At 41.2% G+C, this 20,822-nt stretch overlaps 1 protein-coding gene across 1 annotated transcript in view; it reads left to right on the plus strand.

The window, feature by feature from the left end:
• The first annotated feature begins 560 nt into the window (after positions 1-560).
• The window catches only part of LOC132385313 (V-set and immunoglobulin domain-containing protein 2-like), a 36,581-nt gene continuing 16,319 nt past the window's right edge, over positions 561-20,822 (plus strand). The window contains exons 1-4 of the mRNA XM_059957333.1: positions 561-671; positions 13,413-13,576; positions 17,726-17,933; positions 19,023-19,178. Of these exons, the coding sequence (XP_059813316.1) occupies positions 617-671; positions 13,413-13,576; positions 17,726-17,933; positions 19,023-19,178 (583 nt within the window). The 5' untranslated portion in view covers positions 561-616. The remainder of the gene's footprint in view (positions 672-13,412; positions 13,577-17,725; positions 17,934-19,022; positions 19,179-20,822) is intronic.

Consider the following 20,822-nt stretch of genomic DNA (forward strand, 5'->3'; position numbering starts at 1 on the left):
AACCAGAAACATTAACTGTTTCTATTTCCACAAATGCTACCTGACCTGCTAAGTGTTTCTAGCACTTTCTGGTTTCATTTCAGCTAACTAGATTACTTCATGGAAGAGAAATGCATGACCTTCCATTTGGTGAAGCGAAACTCAACTTGCTCTCTGATAATGCAATCACTGAAGGGTTTTACCCAGTTCTAAAAAGGAGTTTCAGTCCCACTCACTTCTGTTGTTTACAAAGATTAATCATATCACATAAACAATAATTACAACAGCTTAAACTATAGCCAGGCTGTGTTTGTTATTTGCAAGTTTTAAGTGATAAATATTTTTAGAGGTTTTGAGATAATTTCAATCAAGATTTCTGTGAAAATATATAATTTCTTAAAATAGAAAGTTCTGCAATCTGAGAGAAGATGACTGAGTAACTGGCTTCTCTATTGGTTCCAATTTGTTTGACTACTGTGTTAGACTAATGAAAACATTGAGTGCAGTGTTTGTTCAGGGCCTGGGAGAGATAAAGTCCATTAACACAGAACAAACCACGTACACTCTTTTGCCTTGGACAGCTGTGGGAGGGAAAGGCTTACGAGCAGGTCCTCTTCAGATCAAACGTGCCCTCAGAATGCTGTGGAGACTTACTCTCGTCATCTCTTCTCTCCTATTCACTCCATATTTTGGTGAGTGGCTTTTGGGATCTTGTGATGTCTCAAGCAACAAGGCCGCAGTGTTGTTGAGATGTGAAGCAGAGCTAAGAGGGCCACACTTTCAGCTGGGCATTTGGTCAGATGCAGATGTAGTAGCTTGCATTTGTGTTGGACTGTACTGTGCTGGGCAACTTGCACACAGACCCTTTGGTCAGTGTTGGTATTACAATCGGCTGTGTTGGGCATTTGGGATGTAGTCCCATTCGTCATTATCAATGTTACAATGTGCTGTGGCTTCTTTCTTCTCACCTCTACTTCCACTGTAAAAGTAAGATAATCTAAAGAAACAATCTGGGGGAAGTATTTTAGTGTGCCCAAGGTTAATGCCCACAAATTTTTATTGCCGGTAAGCTGGCAGTTGGAGAGTGATTCCGACAAGAGGGTGGTTTTTAATCAGGCAGTAGTTTCATGTGCTTGACTTTTATCTTTTGAGGAGTTTTAATAAATGAATGTGGGGCAACTGCAGGGTTTTTATAAGCACTGTTGATTAAGCCTTGCTAATGATTGGAGTACATGAAAGGTTTGGATGACGGCAGTATCCTGATTTACCTGACCTCACTGTTCCAGACGGCAACACAATCATTGCCCCAGAACAGCTTCCAGGTATTACTTAAAATAAACCAGAGTCCTTCTTTCTACTGCTCTGCTTTGATTCCAAAATGATCTCTCAGGAAATCTGCCCTAAATTTGCTATTTTGTCCTATAAATTTTGGTTGTCTTTCTGTACTCGTCCATCTGATTTTACTTCCTCCATTTTGTAATGAAGAAATAAGTTATCCTCTAAGTCATTGCATTTTGAATGGAACCAACAAGAGAGTTGCCATGGTTACAGCCACCTCACTCTGATAGTGAAAGCAGTTGCTCCAATATTTAGTTTTAAATTACTGTCAGAATCATGTTGATGTGCTAACATAGATTTCATTTTTCAAATGTATGAGACAAAGAGCATGTGACATAAATCATGCTTATCAAATATCGCATATATTATCCATCTTACACAAATCACATTTCATTTATTTTGCAATTGTGTGGAGAAAGGTTTTGTCCTTAACAGTTTAGATTAATGAGAGCAGATCCTACTGAAGTGTAAAATTCTCGACGGACAAGGAAGGATAGGTGTTGGGAAGGTTAGAAATCAGAATCACAGCTTTGAAGAAAAAGGTCAGTCAGATTTCTCTACAATGGCTTGTGATTTTTGAAATGTTCCACCCAAGGGCTGTAAACATTTCAGTTTTTATGCAGAAAAGTAATTAGTCTTTATCACTGAAGGATGGATCAGTCATGATCTTTCTGAATGTTGGATTAGGTGATTGTTGATAAATGGTTTAGATGCTCTTTTTCTCTTGCATGTTTTATTTACATTCATTACATGAAATATCAATCAAAAGTGCATTGAATAGATTGATCAATGCCTGTTATAATTTCAGTCTGATTCCATGTAAGCTCATTGATATGATATTAACATGTCATGAATGTTACACTTTTCCTTTAACTAGACAACTACTGCTGATGCTGCGGGCTTGGATTAACAATGACATCATAATGTCTATGAAGACTACATTATTTGGTGTTTAGCTTTAGGGCGAGCCTTGCTGTTAGGGTGTGTGTTGGTGAATTGCTGTTAGGGTTATTGTAAGACCCAGTTAATAACATGGAGTCCCTACCAGAAACTTTGGTACTGAACTGCTCTTTCTAGAAGTCTCTGTGCATTCTATTTGATAGACGTTGCGCCTAACATTCAATAATCAGTAAATCCAGGTTCAGTTGCCGGCATCCACATAAAAAAATGCCAATAAACAAACCTGAATCCCTCCAATCTGGTCAAGGTTTCCTTATGGAATGTCACTGAAGGTGACTGCTGCGCCAGGGTAAAACAAAGGAAAGCGCAGTGAGATTTCAAGGGATTGCATTTGTTGTCTTCACGTAAACTTCTTATCCACACCTCATTTAGAACCCCACCAACAGCACCTTGTATGATGCAGTGTAATTGCTTGGAACCGAGGACAAATGTGGATTGCAAGAAAAAAAGTTTTGAATTTGAAAAATACCAAGCCAATTGAACATATGACTCCACTGTCAAAAAAAAAGAGGGCAATCAAACTGAAAGGTCTGCTTGGAGCATTGTTACAATTTTAGCAGTAGCTACATGCTCAGATTTTTTGTGAGAATATGCCTTGACCCAGGGTGTAAGGATAGAGATGATCATGCTGATAGCATAACTTCATCTTGTTTGAAATTGCTCATCAGAAATATAGGCGCCTGAACTCACGGCATAAATTGGATCCCAAATTTCCTACCCATTCTAGTTGCCAAGGGAGCTTGCTTACTCCACGATCTAGAACAGTGACACAGTGTCTGAGGAACTGCATCTGCAAGAAAGCTCAGAAGGGAGAGAGAGAAGAGAATGCAATACCAATGAAAACATAGGATTCTCTGTTCTATGTAAAATGTCCAAAGTGGAACCAACTTTAAGGCAAGTCAGTCTTGAAACAGAATTGTGAGGACAGGGAGGAGACAAGAAAATTGTGAACTTCTCAAGATTATCAGTCCAGATGCAATAATTTTGTGTGTACTTTGATTGATAATCATTTAACCTGCACTCTTAATCACCCCAATTATAGTAAAGGTCAAAGACCTGAAATATTAACTCTTTTGCCTGAAATAGAGGCTTACTTTTTGTATAGTCTGTGAATGCCAAATCATGTCCCCCAAAATGATTGTGAAATTGGCTTCAAACAAGTGGGCAATAGCTTAAGCAGGGATTCCAGCCAAATACTGTGACCTGTAGGAGACCCAAAGGAGTGCTCCCAATTATGGCAACTGTCAACACTCCGCAGTGTTCAGAGACAGGGGATCGGTCCTTAAAGGCACACAGTCTACATCCCCATTGAGGGACGGGAGGAGAAACAGCATCAGTGTTCTCTGAGAGAGATGTTGCAGTGCTGATGAATAAGATGCACAAATGGAGTGAGAAATTAAGTATAATATCACAACTGTGCTAGATATGTCAAAGTAAATGTGCTATCTCTCTCACACACGCTTCATTACCTACTACTCAGCTCCATAGATAGTTGGTCTTCATTAAGCTCCTATCCATAAATGTCTTGCAAACTCATAACAGGAAAGGTTATTTACATTGTCTTCTATTAATGGTGAAACTGCCAGGGTTATGAGAGAAGCCATCCATAACAGAGTCTTTATCCTGCTACCATTTCACCAGGTTGAAGGAAAGGGTCATCTTTCTCTTGGGGAATGTCGATGGCTATACCAGGAACCAAATGAGTTCCTCAGTTGTTAATCCTACAAGATATGTTGTTTAGCATCAGATATTCAGCAGATGTTGGAAATCCAGAGCAACACACACAAAATGCTGGAGGAACTCTGCAGGTCAGGGAGCATCTATGGAAATGAATAAACAGCTGACATTTTGGGCCAAGACCCTTCATCAGGACTGGAAAGAAAGGGGGAAGATAATTTCCACCATCTTCAAAAAGACCCTACCTCCAAAGACATTTTTATCTCCACCTCCTCTACTCTCCACTTTCCGCAGGGAGCACTCCCTCTGCGTTTCTCTTAGCCACTTGCTCCTCCCCACTAATCTCCCTCCTGGCACTTACCCCTGCAAATGGACAAAGTGTTCCAACTGCCCATTCACCTCCTCCCTCACCTCCATTCAGAATCCCAAACAGTCTTTCCAGATTCACCTGTGAATCTGTTGGTGTCATCTATTGTATCAGGTGCTCTTGATGCAGCCCCCTCTACATTAGTGAGACCCAACATAGACCGGCGGGCTGCTTTGTCGAGCGCATTCACTCCGCTCTTAGGTTGGAGAAACAAAACCGAATACTTTGTCTGGGTAGCCTCCAACCTGATGGCATGAACATTGATCTCTCTAGCTTTGGATAGATTTTTCCCCCTTCCCCTTGCCTCTTCTTCAGTTCCCCACTCTGATCTTTCTCTTGTCTCTTCTCCTCAAGTGCCTATCATATCTCCCTGATGCCCTTCCCCTTCCCTTTCTCCTAAAGACCACTCTCTTCTCCTATGAGCTTCCTTCTTCTCTAGCCCTTTACCTTTTTCACCTATCACCTCCCATCTTCTTACTTCATTCCCCCTCCCCTCAACTCCTACCCATGCCCCACCTTCTTACTCTGGCATCTTCTTCCTTCCTTTCCAGTCCCGATGAAGGGTCTCAGCAACTGTTTATTCACTTCCAGAGATGCTGCTTGACCTGCTGAGTTCCTCCAGCATTTTGTGTGTGGAGCCATGTTCGTTACTACATTTAGGAGAGTCTAAGCACATTTGAAGGTATGGGCATGTCTCTCCTGTGAGTTTTGGAGTTGCCTTGTGAAGTATCCAGATGTGAGCAGTCATTTTTCTGCATCTGGGAGCTCCGGTTTATCTCGGGGAAGCCCCAACAGCACAATACTGGTGATGGCATCCATTAGTCTCGCGAGACCATGGATCTGCGCCTAGAAAGTCTTGCTTCAGTCATGCTGTCGCGGTGAGGCAACGCTGGAGTCTCCTCTCCAGGGCGCAGGCCTGGGCAAGGTTGTATGGAAGACCGGCAGTTGCCCATGCAGCAGGTCTCCCCTCTCCACGTCACCGATGTTGTCCAAGGGAAGGGTAAGGGCCGATATAGCTTGGCACCAGTGATGTCGCAGGAGTTGCCAAAAATGAGATTGAAGGTAATGTTGGACTGCCTTAGGGACTCCAGCTCTGGATTTGTCCTCAGGGTTTACTCCCTAAGCCTTTCCCATGAGTGGGTATGGCCGCAAGGCAGTGGAGGTTTGAAATCAGAGTTTTCCCTCTCTTAGATGGACTGGCTTCCCAGGCTGATGAGCTCCATCTACCTGAAAGCACAATACTGCGCAATACTGATGTCATATGGAATGCATGACATTGGGAAAATGTTGGATATGGGTCTGTGGATTTTGACTTGAAATTCCCAGCGCAATTCCCAATTGGTGCATTTCCCCAGTAAGCAATCTCTAATACAGCTCACTTTGAGTTACATCAGTTTTGGATCATGTAGCTTTAAAAACAGTGCATTTTGCATTCCAGTCCCTAGACATTTCGCCCTTCAGAGATGCTGCCTGCTGAGTGTTTCAAACATTTTCATTTTTATTACATTTTCAAACACATGAACAAACACATGCTGCCAAGAAGCTTTCGCTCCCCACTTTCTCAGAAAACATTCAGAAAAGGGTGATGTTGAGTTTGTAAATGTCTCCCTTCTCTTTTGTTGTTGCTCACCCTAAGATAGACTGTGGTTCATGGATGGAGGTGGGAGCAGCCATTCATTGAACTACTAGGTGTTAGCAGGAATGGTGGCAGGGGTCTTGTACGCTGAACATTTGAATGAATGTCATGTTTTTGTACATATGCTTTTTATCGGGCTCCAGTCTGACCTGGACAGCTTTCAGCCTGAGCCTGGCCAAAAGCTCAATTTCCTTTACAATCACAGTCACAGAAGTAAAGATAGATCATCGAATATGAATTCCCAATGAGTGATTTCATATTCTCTTTCATGACCCATGCTTTCTGATTCTGAATTAAGCCCGGGGAATCGGGGATCTTACTATGCCGACCCTGAAACTATTAGTTGTTTACCTGCGCACTAACGATGATGGTTAACCAAAACCCCGAGGTTTGGAAATATCGCTGCTTAATGAGAACTGCTATAAATAATTCTTACATAAACGTTGCCTGGCAGATCTGGGGCACATCCTGTCGTGGAGAGCAGAACATATTCACTTCATTTCGATAGCAGCTCTGCTCTTTATTTGCTTTGCAGCAATACTTAACCAGAGGACTACATCTAAACACAGTGAAACAATTTCAGCAGGGATCTCACTGTACTAACAGTGAAAGTAAGATTCTGCATGTCACTAGTGCTCAGCCTTGATGTTGAGTAAAGTACAGGTGGTCCCAGAAGATGCACAGGGAACTGTTGACCATGACAATTAAGCAGAATTTGAGCGAACATGACACCAGGGAGATCCGATAAATTACAAGGTGTTGGGAATCAGTGGAAATTTCTTCCGGAAGACTGGCACAGGGGAAGGTAGTTGTGGTTGTAGGAGGCCAGTATCTTAGCCTAATATCCTTGCAGAAGTTCTTCAGGACAGAATCTCAGGGTCAACCATCCTCAGACTCTTTAAGTGCTTCCATCCAGTATATAGAGACAAGTTCTCAATTCCATTTGAAGGTCTTGTGCACTTGCTGTAAGACCACAACAACATCCAGGCTTGGGCTTAAGACTAAATCGATCCAACATTTATCCCTTGCAAGTGCCAGGCTTTCTTTTCACTGAAATATACGGAAGACAAACTACGTTTACAGGGAATAGCATTTTATAGAACTTTATCCAGGTTTGGTAATTTGATAAATTGGTAAATTGGTGAGGTATTATCATATGCACTAAGGCAGCAATAACAGAATGCAGAATTAAGTTTTATAGTTACAGAGCAGATAGGGAATAAGATGCAAAGCCATGATAAGGTAGAGTGTGTGATCAAGTGTCCACTTTATCATACAAAGTGCCCTTTCAATAAATAGTCTTACAACAGTGGGATAGAAGCTGTCCTTGATCATGGTGTTTCATGCTTTCAAGCTTTTTTTTGATCTGCTTGATAGGCAGTGGCAAGGTGAGAATGCCCAAGATGGGAGGGGGGAGTCTTTGATTACGTTGAATTCTTTACTGGGACAGTAAGCCGTATCAGAGGGGAGGCTGGTTTTCAAGATGTGCTGAACTGTGTCCACAACTCTGTGGACCTTCTTGTGCTCACAGGTAGAACTGTTGTCGTAGCAAGCTGTGGTTACATGACCTTTTGCAACACTTTGCAGGGAGGTTCTGTTTGTGAAAGGAGAAAGGATTGAGAGTAGTGATTAACAGTCTATCACTGTTTGGAACTAGTCACATGCTTCTGCTGTATAAATAGGGCTTTATGTACATACTTATCAGTAAAGTGAGCTTGCAATGTTAGTCCTGAAGGTCATTTGATATAACTGTAAAGAAGTGAGCTCACAGCAATGTGTGAGTGACATAGAATATTTGTTGGCTGAGAAAAACTTGCAAAACTGAGGGGACTGAATAATGCAAAAAAACTTGGATCAAAATTCATCATCACTGCATCTCTAAGATTACAGCCACACTTCTCTAAGAAATTCAATAATACTATTTCTACATGATTAATTTGATCATATTTTATTGATACTTATAAATTCATAGATTAACTGATCCAAGAATAAGACCAAATTCAGCAGTTGTAAAATCACAGAAAGATCCACACAAAGCCTCAAATTCCTTGCACAGCCTTTCTATGATATAATATCTATTACGTTATCAAACTCATGTAGACAATTAAAGCTACAGGAATTAATCGGCTCAGCAGAATGTTAGAGGCTCTTAGGAGGTTACAGTACAAAGCAAATACTATTAAAAATATCGTTGGAAGAACTCAGTGGATAAAGCAGCATCTGTGGGAGAAAGGAGCTGCTGACTTTGTGGGTCAAGACCCTGCATCTGTACTGAGAATGAAGAGGGTAGATAGCCAAGATACTGATGAGAAGGAGCAGAGCTGGTGATTGGTGGGCCGAGGGAGGCTGAAGAATGATGTGCAGTTGGAGCGAGGTAGGGGAGGGAGAGGGGTGAAGTTGGTGAGTGATAGGCAGAAGCAGACAGAGAAGGAGAAAAAAGGAATTGGAACCTGATACCAGAAAGAGAGGGTACCTGCACCTGGCTCCATCTCACTTTTTTTTCTGCCTTGTCTGTTTCCACCATTTACTCCCTGCCTCCAAATCCCAAATCCACTCCTCCCCCTACCCTACTTGGCTCCATCAGTCCATTATCCTTCACCTCTCCTTTGTCCACTAGTCATCCACTGGCCCTTTTTCACCCCTACCTCTCTCCTTTTTATACTGGCTTCTTCCCTTTTCACACTTGGTCCTAGTGCAGGATTTTAACCCGGAACGCCGACAATTCCTTTTACCCCACAAATGTTGTTCCTCCAGCAGTTTGTGTGTTGTTTCCAATTTTAGCATCTACAACTTTTAATTGTCTCCACTGTTCAACTAAAAATCTGGATTGTGCTGATACACAGGACTCTCATAATCTTATCACATGACTTTTATGGTATAGAAATACTTATATTGAGACAGATCACTAAATTAATCACTTCAAGAGTTCAGGAATGAAGGTTGCTTTTTTCTACTCCAGTCTAGTCAGTTTGATCACCTGATTTACAATACAATGGGAATCAGAATAAGGGGTTCTGAAATAACATTTCAACCTGATATATCAACGATTCCTTTCCTCCCACAGATTCTTTTCAAATATTGTTAACTTGATTGTTCCTATTTACCACTTGACTAGTTAAATGGATTCATCTTCATCTGGATGTGATATTATCTGAAAGGGTTGGAATTCTGGAAGGTAGTAACCCAGGGCTCTAATGCTTCAAGAGACTCACTGTCACTGAACGAGGAACGGGCATAGTACACAGTGTGAAAAGGAAGAGCAAACATTTACCAAGATTCGTCATCTGATCTTGCAAACTCATGATACAAAAACACAATGAATATGCAAATACATTCTGCAAACTATCAAATAAATTTAACTAGGAACGTTTTCAACCATTTTACTCTCACAAGACAATGTTTTACTGCTTTTGAACGTTTTTGGAAGAATAAACATCTCTCTGTTCTTTGATGAAAACTAAGTACAAATTCATGAGCTCAGCTGAGTAATCATTGCTAAGGAATGGAATGATGCTTGGCATTAGAAGACTGAAAGCACAACAGTGGATTCTTGCAACTGGCAAATTGTTGTGATATCTATGTTAAATAACCTAAATCAGCCACAGTTTCTGCTTCAAAAGAGCATAAAAAGAACAGAAACGGGAGTAGGCCTCTAGACGCTTTGTGATTATTACATCATTTATGGATGACTGTTATCTTAATGCCAATTTCTTGCAATATTCCTCCATTTCCTTAACATCTAAAATCTATTAATTTGGATTATTCTAGGCATCTAAGCCTACAAGGCCCTCTTAGATGGAGGATTTCAAGGATTCACCACCCTTTTGGCAAGAAAATATTTCTTCATTTCTGTCCTGACTAGCTTTTTATTCTGAATCTGTGACTCCTAGATTCTCAGTCAGGGGAAAAAAAAATCAATTCTCAGTTATCTACGTGCTAGGCAGTATTAGCCCAAAGGCCTTCACCACTCTGTATCTCATAAGCCCAGCATCACAAGACAAGGAAAATTTACTTTATTCTTCTACCCTGATTTAAATAGGGAGATCTGATCTTTTCACAGAATTCCATTTCTGGTCTAACCAGAGCAAGACATCTTGATGTTTGTTCTCTTTTTTGTTGTTATAAAGGCCAACACATGGTTTGCCCACTTAGTTGCTTGCTGTTGTGCACATTCAATCTGAGCCCAGTCCCTCTCCTTATCATTGGTCCATCTAACTGTCTGATATTTGGCACTGGAGCATCTTGTAATTAAGTAGATGAATATGTGTTTACATACAAAATGCTGGAGGAACTCAGCCGGCCAGACAAGATTTATGGAAAAGAGTAAACAGTTGATGTTTCGAGCCAAGATAGAACATAGAATAGTACAGCACATTACAGGCCCTTCAGCCCACAATGATCTGCCAATCCTTAAACCCTGCCTCCCATATAACCCCCCACCTTAACTTCCTCCATATACCTGTCTAGTAGTCTCTTAAATTTCATTAGTGTATCTGCCTTCACCACTGACTCAGGCAGAGCATTCCACACACCAACCACTCTCTGATTAAAAACCTTCCTCTCATATCCCCTTTGAACTTCCCACCCCCTTACCTTAAAGCCATGTTCTGTTGTATCGAGCAGTGGTGCCCTGGGGAAGAGGCGCTGGCTGTCCACTCTATCTATTCCTCTTAATATCTTGTATACCTCTACCTTGTCTCCTCTCACCCTCCTTCTCTCCAAAGAGTAAAGCCCTAGCTCGCTTAATCTCTGATCATAATGCATACTCTCTAAACCAGGCAGCATCCTGGTAAATCTTCTCTGTACCCTTTCCAATGCTTCCTATAGAGAGGCGATGAGAACTGGACACAGTACTCCAAGTGTGGCGAACCAGAGTTTTATAGAGCTGCATTATTACCTCGCAACTCTTAAACTCTATCCCTTGACTTATGAAAGCTAACACCCCATAAGCTTTCTTAACTACCTTATCTACCTGTGAGGCAACTTTCAGGGGTCTGTGGACATGTACCCCCAGATCCCTCTGCTCTTCCACACTACCAAGTATCCTGTCATTTACTTTGTACTCTGCCTTGGCGCATGGCCAAGTGGTTAAGGCATTCGTCTAGCTATCTGAAGGTTGATAGTTTGATCCTTGGCTGAGGCTTGTGTGTGTGTCCTTGAGCAAGGCACTTAACCACACATTGCTCTGTGACGACACCGATGCCAAGCTGTATGGATCCTATTGTCCTTCCCTTGGACAACATTGGTGGTGTGGAGAGGGGAGACTTGCAGCTTGGGCAACTTCCGGTCCTCCATAAAAAAAAACCTTGCCCAGGCTTGTGCCCTGAAAACTTTCCAAGGTGCAAATCCATGTCTCTATTGAGACTAACGGCGGCCTACACACACTCAGCCTTGGAGTTTGTCCTTGCAAAGTGTACCACCTCGCACTTCTCCGGGTTGAACTCCATCTGCCACTTCTCAGCCCACTTCTGCATCCTATCAATGTCTCTCTGCAATCCTTCATCAGGACTGTTTGCCTGATTCCTGGTAACCATCTTTGAATAATGAGTGGAGGCTGATCTGGCTAATGCAACAAAATGATGACGGATGGTGAATGAAAAGGATGTAGTTGACATTATGCTGCTAAATCAATTGATGTTCCCCATTTAAGCAATGGATCCTGTTCGGGCCTATTCTGGAGTTAGGGTATATAGCAAATATTAATCTCACCGACAACAAATCTTCAGATATGAACGTGGATTGTAGATTGAATTTAAAATGCAGCCTTGAACAATAGTTTTCCTGGAGCTGTGAACCGGAGTTGATTGCAAATGAGACAATGCTGATTAATATTCATCTTTGGTGTTGGCAGAATGGGTGTGAAGAAGGATGAGAAAATTTGCAGATATTGGAAATCCAAGTGACACACACGAAAGACTACACAGTCAACATTTTGGGCCGAGACCCTTCATCAGGACTGGGGGAAAAGGATGAGAATTTAGAGTAAGGAGGTGGGGGATTGGAGGAAGAAGTACAAGGTGGCAGGTGAAACTGGGAGAGGAGGAGGGGGTGAAGTGAAGAACTGAGAAGCTGGTAGTTAAAAGAGATAAAGGGCTGGAGAAGGAGAATCTGATAGGAGAGAACAGAAAGCCATGGATGAAAAGGGAAAGGCGTTTTCTGGTAGATGGAGCATAAGTGGTCTCCCAATCTACGTCAGGACTCACCAATATACAGGAGGCCACACCGGGAGCTCAGGATACAGTAGATGACCCTAACAGACTCACAGGTGAAGTGTCGCCCCACCTGGAAGAACTGTTTGGGGCCCAGAATAGTAGTGAGGGAGGAGGTGTAGGGGCAGGTGTGGCATTAGGATACATTCCAGGATGGATATCAGTGGAGAAGGATGAATGGACAAGGGAGTAGGGGGAGCGAAAGATATGCTTGGTGGTGGGATTCCATTGGAGATGGCGGAAGTTTCGAAGAATTATGTGCAGGACATAGAGGCTACTGGGGTAGTAGGCGAAGAGGACCCCTATCCCTGGAAGGGTGATGGACAGACATGCGTGAAATGGGAGAGATGTGGGTGAGGACAGCATTGATGGTGGAGGAAGGAAAGCCCCTTTCTTTGAAGAAGGAGAATCTCTCATCAGTTCTCAAATGAATAGCCTTGTCCTGAGAGTGAAGAAGGAGGTGTGTGAAAGCTATACAGTATGTAATTCAAAGGAAGCATTGTAGATGCATTGCAACTCGAGAACTGTCCTGCTGTTACCTTTAATCTTTAGCATATAAAAAATATCATGTAATATTGGGTCAGGAGGCCTCTTCCTCTCACAGCATCTCAATATAATGCCTGCTGCTCACTTTTGTTGAATAAACACTTCTATATCCACTAGCTTCAGTGTCTTTGTGGTGACTTTGTTCACATGACAACATATCCCAACATCGTGAAAGCTGTTAATAAAGACCATGGGTCAGTCCCTTTACTGTGCTATGAAGTTTGTCATCTTGACCACTGACTTCTGTGAAAGAATAAGACTATTCAAGACTATCTCAAGTGAGCTGAATTGGTAATAAATGGCAAGTGACTCATCTAGTGGATCCCTTGCCTCACAATTCGAGTGATCCATGTTCAATCCTGACCTCGAATGCTGTCTGTGTGGAGTTTGCACAATCTCCTTGTGGCTAGATGGATTTCCCTGGGTACTTCAGTTTTCACCCACAAACCAGGATGTGTGGGTTGTTAGGTTAATTGCCACTAGTGTGTAGCTGAGTAGTAGAAACTAGGAGGAGTTGATTAGCTTACAGGCGTAATTACTGTGGGGAATGGGATCACCATATCTACTGGCATTGGACTCAATGGGCTAAATAGCCTTCTCTATGGTATGTCACTTAGAATATGAAGAGTGAGTTCCAAAAGGATTAATTTTGGAAGGGAATGGTCCTGTGGAAATAATTCTCTCAAATTTACTTTTCCAGATGCAGTGCAATCAATATATGTCACAACAAGTCAGCCGTATGTGGTAGTAAACATTGGCAACAATGCTACCCTTCACTGCAGTTACAAAACATTCATTGATTCCCAGTTCACCCTTGAATGGCGATTTACACCAGGCCCAAATGAAAATGCATTAGCTGAGAAGGTAAGACTTAGTTCTGCCCTATTTCTCTATATCTTAAGATGTCTCCGGCTCACAACCATTAGTCAAACGACTGGGAAAAATGGAATGCCATGTTGTACCCTCCCTCAAAAGTAACTATCCAGCTGATAGTCCTCTCACAGCAGCATCAGTACATGTAGCCCCACTGTATTCTGGATTGGAGGAGTTTAGTTATGCCAAGAGATTGGCTAGGCTACACTTGTTATTGAAGAGTACAGAGGGCTCAGGGGAGACCTTATTGTAGTGTATAAGGTCAGGTAGGATAACCTATTTCCATGGTAGAGGCATTCAAAACAAAACGGCATTGGTTTAAGGCTAGAGGAAGAAGTTTTAAAGGGTATCTGAGAGGTAAGACTTTTACAGAAGGAATGGCTGATATTTGGAATGCTCTGTTAGAAGAGGTGGAGAAATCAGATGCAATTATTATGTTAAGAGGCATTTAGAGAAAAAAATTAAACAGGATATGGTGTAGAAATGTCTAGTCCTAATGTGAGCAAATAGGATGAGTGAAAATGCAAAAATGGACTCATTATTCACTTTTCTATGTGGTATGACTCTATGACACTTCAATACAGCTCTGGAGACTTGAGCATGAAACTTTGGTTGCGACATCGCTGCTGTCTTTCAGGTGAGATGTTAAATCAAGATGGAAGGAAAAGATCCCATGGTACTGGGCCAGATTTATGAGGAAAGGTCAGTGATGCCCTACATAGCAGCTGTTTGGGAGATCTTCAGAAATTTAAGCAGCTGACAACTAAATTTTACTTTGAGTTTGGACGTGCTGTAGTTCAGTGTGAATCTAGGGATTTAATAAAGCAAAGAAAACAGTGAAGGGATGAAAGGAGAATTGGCCACATTTGATTGAGAGAATACACCAATAGTTATGGCAGTGGACATGCAAAGCTCAACATTGAAGGAAATAATGCATAAGTTGCAAAATATCCTTCTGGACATGAAAACCCACAATGAATAGTCATTCATCCATCACTGACAAGAGAAATTGAAGTTAGCATTAAATCTAAGGAGAAGGCTGATAACATTGCCTGAAATAGGAGTGGGCTTGAAGATTGGGAGCATTTTAGAATTCAACAAAGGAGAACCAAATAATTGACAGGGAGAGCCAAGATGGGATATGAAAGTAGACTGGTGAGAAGCATAAAAATAAACTTTAATAGCTTTTTTATTTATGAAAGAAACAGAATGATTAACTGGTAATTGGTTTATTATTGTCACATATACCAAGGTACAGTGAAGATCTTTGTTTCTTATGCCATCTTTTAAGATCATTTCATCACATCGGCATGAGTTGGTACAGAGCGTAAAGCAATAGCAGAATACAGAATATAATTTTGCAGTTAGAGAGAAAGTGCAGTGCAGTGCATAGTGATGAAGTATTTTGAGATGTTGGTGAGAAAACATATCAACTTCTGCCTGAGAAGTGCCTTGGATCCGCTCCAATTTGTCCACTACCCCAACAGGGCCACAGCAGATGCCATCTCATTGTCTCTTTATTCAACCCTGGAACTCCAGACAACAAAGATGCATAACTAGGATGCTTTTTATTGACTGCAGCTCAGTATTTAATGCCATCTTCCTCACAAATCTAATCCATAAGTTTCAAGTCTTTGGTCTCGATACCTCCTTGTGCAATTGGATCCTGGATTTCCTGACTTGCAGACCCCAGTCAGTTTGGATTAGCAACATCTTCTCCACAATCTCCATCAGCACAGGTGCGCCACATGGCTGTGTACTCAGCCCTCTGCTTTATTCACTTTACACTTATGACTGGGTGACAAAGCTCCAATGCCATAATTAAGTTTGCTGATGACACCACTGTCAAGGCCGAATCAAAAATAGTGATGAATCAGCATATAGGAGAGAGATTGAAAATCTGGTTGAGTGGTGCCACAACAATACCCTCTTAATTAATGTCAGAAAGACCTAGAAGCTGATTATTGACTCAGGAGGAGGAAACTGGAAGTCCATGAGCCAGTCCTCATTGGGGGATCAAAGGTGGAGAAGATCAGCAACTTTAAATTCCTCAGTGTTATCATTTCAGAGTTTCTACTCTGGGCCCAGCATGTGTGCAATTATGAAGAAAGCACAGCAATGACTCTACTTTCTTAAGAGTTTGCAAAGGTTCAGCACGACATCTAAAACTTTGGCAAACTTCTATAGATGTGTGGTGGAGTGCATATTGACTGGCTGAGTCACAGCCTGGTCTGGAAACACCAATGCCCTTGAATGGAAAAGCCTGCAAAAAGTAGTGGATACTGCCCAGTCTATTATTGGTAAAGTCCTCCCCGCCATTGAGTACATCTACATGAAGTGTTGTCGCAGGAAAGCAGCATCCATCTTCAGACACCCCCAACTCTTCTCATTGCTACTATCAGGAAGAAGGTACAGGAGTCTTGGGACTCACTCCACTAGGTTCAGGAACAGGTATTACCCCCTCAACCACTAGGCTTCTGAACCAGAGGTGATAACTTCACTCAACTTCACTTCAAAGAATTCAAAGGTTCAAAGTACTTTTATTATCAAAGTATGTAAGCAGTATACAACCCTGAGATTTGTCTTCTCCACAGACAGCCACAAAACAAAGAAAATTATAGAATCCATTCAAAGAAAAACATCTTCTTCCCATGCAAAAAAATACAAATCCCACAAATGGAAACAAGAACATCAACCTCCCCCTTGTGCAAAAAAAAAATTGTGCAAACGACAAGAGCATCAACCTCTCCCTTGCACAAAAAAGCAAATCACGCAAATGACAAGAACATCAACCTCCTCCTTGCGCAAAAAAAAACAAATTAAGCAAAAGACAACAAGAGCATCAACCTCTCCTTGCACAATAAAGCAAATTGCGCAAACGACAACAAGAACATCAACCTCCCTCATGCACAAAAAAACAAATTGCGCAAATGACAACATCAATCTCCCCCTTGCATAAAAAGGAAAATCACGCAAATGACAACAAGAACATCAACCTCCTCCTTGCGTAAAAAGACAAATTAAGCAAAAGAAAAATAAGAACATCAACCTCCCCTTGCACAATAAAACAAATTGCACGAACAGCAGCAAGAAAGAATGAGCAAAAACGCAGGGTATAAAAATACAAAATCAGAAGTCCGTATTCAGTGCAGCACAGTGTTCATTATATCTTGTCCCATCACTGAACTGTTCCCATAACCTATGAACTCACTTTCAAGGACTCTTCATCTCATGTTCCTGACACTTATTGCTTATTTGTTATTATTACTATGATTATTTCTTTTGTTTATCTTTCTGTTTGTATTTGCAAAGTTTGTTGTCTTTTGCACACTGCTTGCCCGCCCTGTTGATGCAGTTCATCATTGATTTGATTATGAGTTTTGGATTTATTGAGAATGACCGTAAGAAAATGGACCTCAGGGTTGTATGTGGTAACATATATGTACTTTGATAAAAATTTGCTTTGAACTTTTACAATAAGTTGCAAGGACATAACGATGTAGATTGGAAGATCAAGAATCCATCTTATCGTATAAGTGATTCATTCAATAGTCTTGTAGCAATGGCAAATACAGACAGAGATGGGAGAAGTTTAGAGTTACAAGAGACTGCAGATGTTGGAATATGGAGCAAAATATAAACTGCTGGAGGAACTCCATGGGTCAAGCTGTATCTGTGGACACCTGTTGCAGCGTCATCTATTTCTTTGTCTTCACAGATAATGCTTGACCCAATACCTTGCTTCAGCAGTTTGTTTGTTTTTTGCTACAGGAGAACCTATGATAAACAGCAAGAAAATAGCAGAGAAATTAAACAATTAATAGCATGAGGTAAGGTGAAGAAACTATTTTTTTATTGTTGGGTTTGAACTACAGTGCCCCATTTGTCTAGAAGGAACGCGGTATTGAAGGAACTAGCTATTAAACTAAAATAAGCACGTTTACAAAGTGAAGCACTGCGAGTTGCATGCTGAAATCCACACAGAGGGAAAGGATTAACAAGCAGTGAGCTACTTGCTTCATTGAATCAGAAGCCTTTGAGAGATTCATGGTCTCAAATGAGGAATGGTAAGGAACAAAGTTCTTCACAGTTGTGTTATCCTAGCTCATGATTCTATTTAACATAATTTTATCTTCTTAGATTCTTTACTATACTGCTGGAGAAACTTATAAACTTGGGCCTCAAGCCAAGAGAATCAGACTGGTTGATCAGGAGCCGACCACGGGAGATGCATCTATTATAATTGAAAACACCAAGTCATCTGATACTGGCAGGTATTCCTGTGATATCAACAATCCTCCAGACTTCACTGGAATCAGTGAGGCATTTGTCAATTTAATAGTGCAAGGTAAGGAGGAGAAATAATTTTCTTCTTGTTGGTTCTAAGCTATTGTTCCCCATATCAGAGAGACTTAAAGATGACAGATATGTCTTCATAAGAATGTGCAGATCATAAAAATGCCAAAATTGCACCAAAGTAACTATTAAGGCTAAATGTTAATAAGTAGATACAAAAGGTTTAATGATGATTGAAAGATTCTTTCTCACATAAATGATTCATTCATTGTTGGACTTTGTTACCATTATGCCAGTATACTGCATATACTAGTGCCTAATTCAAATTTTAAAAAAATCACCAAGGGCGATTATGAAGAATCTTTCTCAAATCTGTCAGTTTTCAGAAATCTGCTATTCTTCTACTACGTGCTGACATGTGGGTCATGATCCTAATGAAGTTAATCACAGATCTAGTTCTAATGTACTATAGACTGAAGTTAGGCAGGCTTTGTCATTGCAACATCTCTCTTTGCAATTTTCTTTGTTCCAATACCTCAGGTCCAGCATATATGCCACTGTAGTGGAGTTAATTAAAACAGTAATGGCCCAGAGGACTTTGTGCCATTGTCTGTATTACCTACAGATCTTGCAAATTCCCTCTCCTGCCCATTTCCTCTAATAGGACCAGAGTCGTTAGAGCTTGCTGGTCTGACTGTCACTCTGATCCCCACTTGATTCAGAACACTGAGGGGCCAAATTCCAGTAATGTCAACAATCTTCTGGCTAGTAATTGGCCACAAGAAAGTGTCAGGAGATGATACAGGCTATTGCTGAGATGTTAATTACAGAGAGTAATTGGTCTTCTCCTATACGTCCATAAAAGGGGTATGTTATCCACTTTAAAATGCAGTGGAATGGCGTAGTCTATGTGCATAGCACTGATGATTAACTGGCATTAAATTACAGTGTATCTTAGATGAGAATACAAAGGTAATTGAGAATTTAACATAGTTTCCTGGTGTATTGAACCCTTTGAATTTCTGTGTTTTTCCACGCTCATTAATCTTGAATTGAATAATTACTGCTTAAGTTCATTATTAGGTCCAGCAATCTAGTTTGTTAGCAGTACTGATGTGTGTCATTTCTTTCTATTCAACAGTACCACCATCGATTCCAAAGTGTAAGGTGATCGGAAAACCATACATAGGAAACAATGTTACCTTGTCCTGCAGCTCAACAGAGGGTCGCCCTGCACCCTTGTACAAATGGTCAGAGGTCAGTTCTGACACTGCTGCACCAAGGATCACAGGAAAAGGTATCTCTGACGGTACTTCTCGTTGAGCATTTATCGAGAATCCCAAAGCACTTGAAGTTGATGAAAGTTGCAAGTGCAGAAGTGCACCTACTGTGTCTGTAGTTCCCTGTGTCTATTATGCAACTCGTTTTGAACTGAGATGGATGAGTCACCAGTGACTGCAGATGCTGGGATCTGGAGCAAAAGCAAATGGCTGGAGGAACTCAGTGGGTCGAATATTATATGTGGAGGAAAAGAAAACAACTATTTCTCTCTCCCCCCCCCCCCCACCCCTCCCACACCCACAGTTGCTGCTTGGCCCATTGAGTTCATCCAGCAGTTTGTTTGGAACGTAGACGTACTAGTCTATTCATCAATATCTAATGAATTTCTCATAATAGCTGTAGGTGTCACACCCTCCTTCAGTATGCATAGTTATTTGATTACAAGTTCTCTCGGCATATGATTCATGTTGAATTAAATGAATATTCTAATTGGTTTCAGCAACCAGTAGGCAAGGCATTGTGTACATAGGTTGTTCATAGCCACGATAGTAAATAATGGTATCAGAAGTTTGAACAATAGAGCTATAGAACAACTTTGCTTCATTTTTTAGAGAGGGAGAAAATGATGCTGTGGGTGTGATGGTAGTGTTGCGGTTAGTGCAACACTATTATAGCACGGGGTGTCAGAGTTTGGAGTTCAATTCCGGCGTCCTCTGTAAAGAGTTTCTACATCCTCCCTGTGGAATACGTGGGTTTTCTCCAGCTGCTCTGGTGTCCTCTCACAAAGACATACCAGTTGGTAGGTTAATTGGTCATTGTAAATTATCCCATAATTAGGTTAGGGTTAAGTTGGGGGTTACTTGCGATGTGGCTTGAAGGGCCTATTCTGCGCTGTATCTCAATAAATATATAAAATAAGCAAAAGGTTATAACAGACTTTCTTAGCAAAAGTCAAAAGAACTAAATTGTGCCACTTGTTCGCAAAAGTTAAAACACACTTTTTTTCCAGTTTTTATGTGCATGACCCTATATAAGAATCAAGTTTATTAACACTGAATTTGTCATGTGACTTGTTGTTTTGTGGCAGAAGTACAGTGTAATACATAAAACAGACTGTAAAATTTAATAAGAAATATGTATAAATGAAGAACTAATAATTAGTGCAAAAAGAGATCTAAAATACAGAGCCACACAAAATGCTGGAGGAATTCAGCAGGCCAGGCTGCATCTATGGAAAAGAGTACAGTCCATGTCTTGGGCCAAGACCTTTCAACAGGACAGGAGAAAAAAAAGATGAAGAGTCAGAATAAGAATTTGGGGGGGGGGGTACAGGAGGAAGAAATACCACATGATAGGTGAAACCGCGATGGGTGAAATAAAGAGCTGGGAAGCTGTTTGATGAAAGACACACAAGACTGGAGAAGGGGGAGTCTGGTAGGAGACGACAGAAGGTCATGGAAGAAAGAAAAGGGGGAAAAGCAGCAGAAGCAGATAAGGAGATAAGGTGAGAGAGGGAAATGGGAATGGGGGATGGAGAAGTGGGGGCATTACCGGAAGTTCGAGAAATTGATGGTAGTGTTCATGGGTTCATTGACCATTCAGAAATCTAACGGCGGAGGGGAAGAAGCTGTTCCTAAAATATTGAGTTCCTGTACCTCCT

Source organism: Hypanus sabinus, chromosome X2 (genome assembly GCF_030144855.1).
Source record: "Hypanus sabinus isolate sHypSab1 chromosome X2, sHypSab1.hap1, whole genome shotgun sequence".
NCBI classification, from domain to species: Eukaryota; Metazoa; Chordata; class Chondrichthyes; order Myliobatiformes; family Dasyatidae; genus Hypanus; species Hypanus sabinus.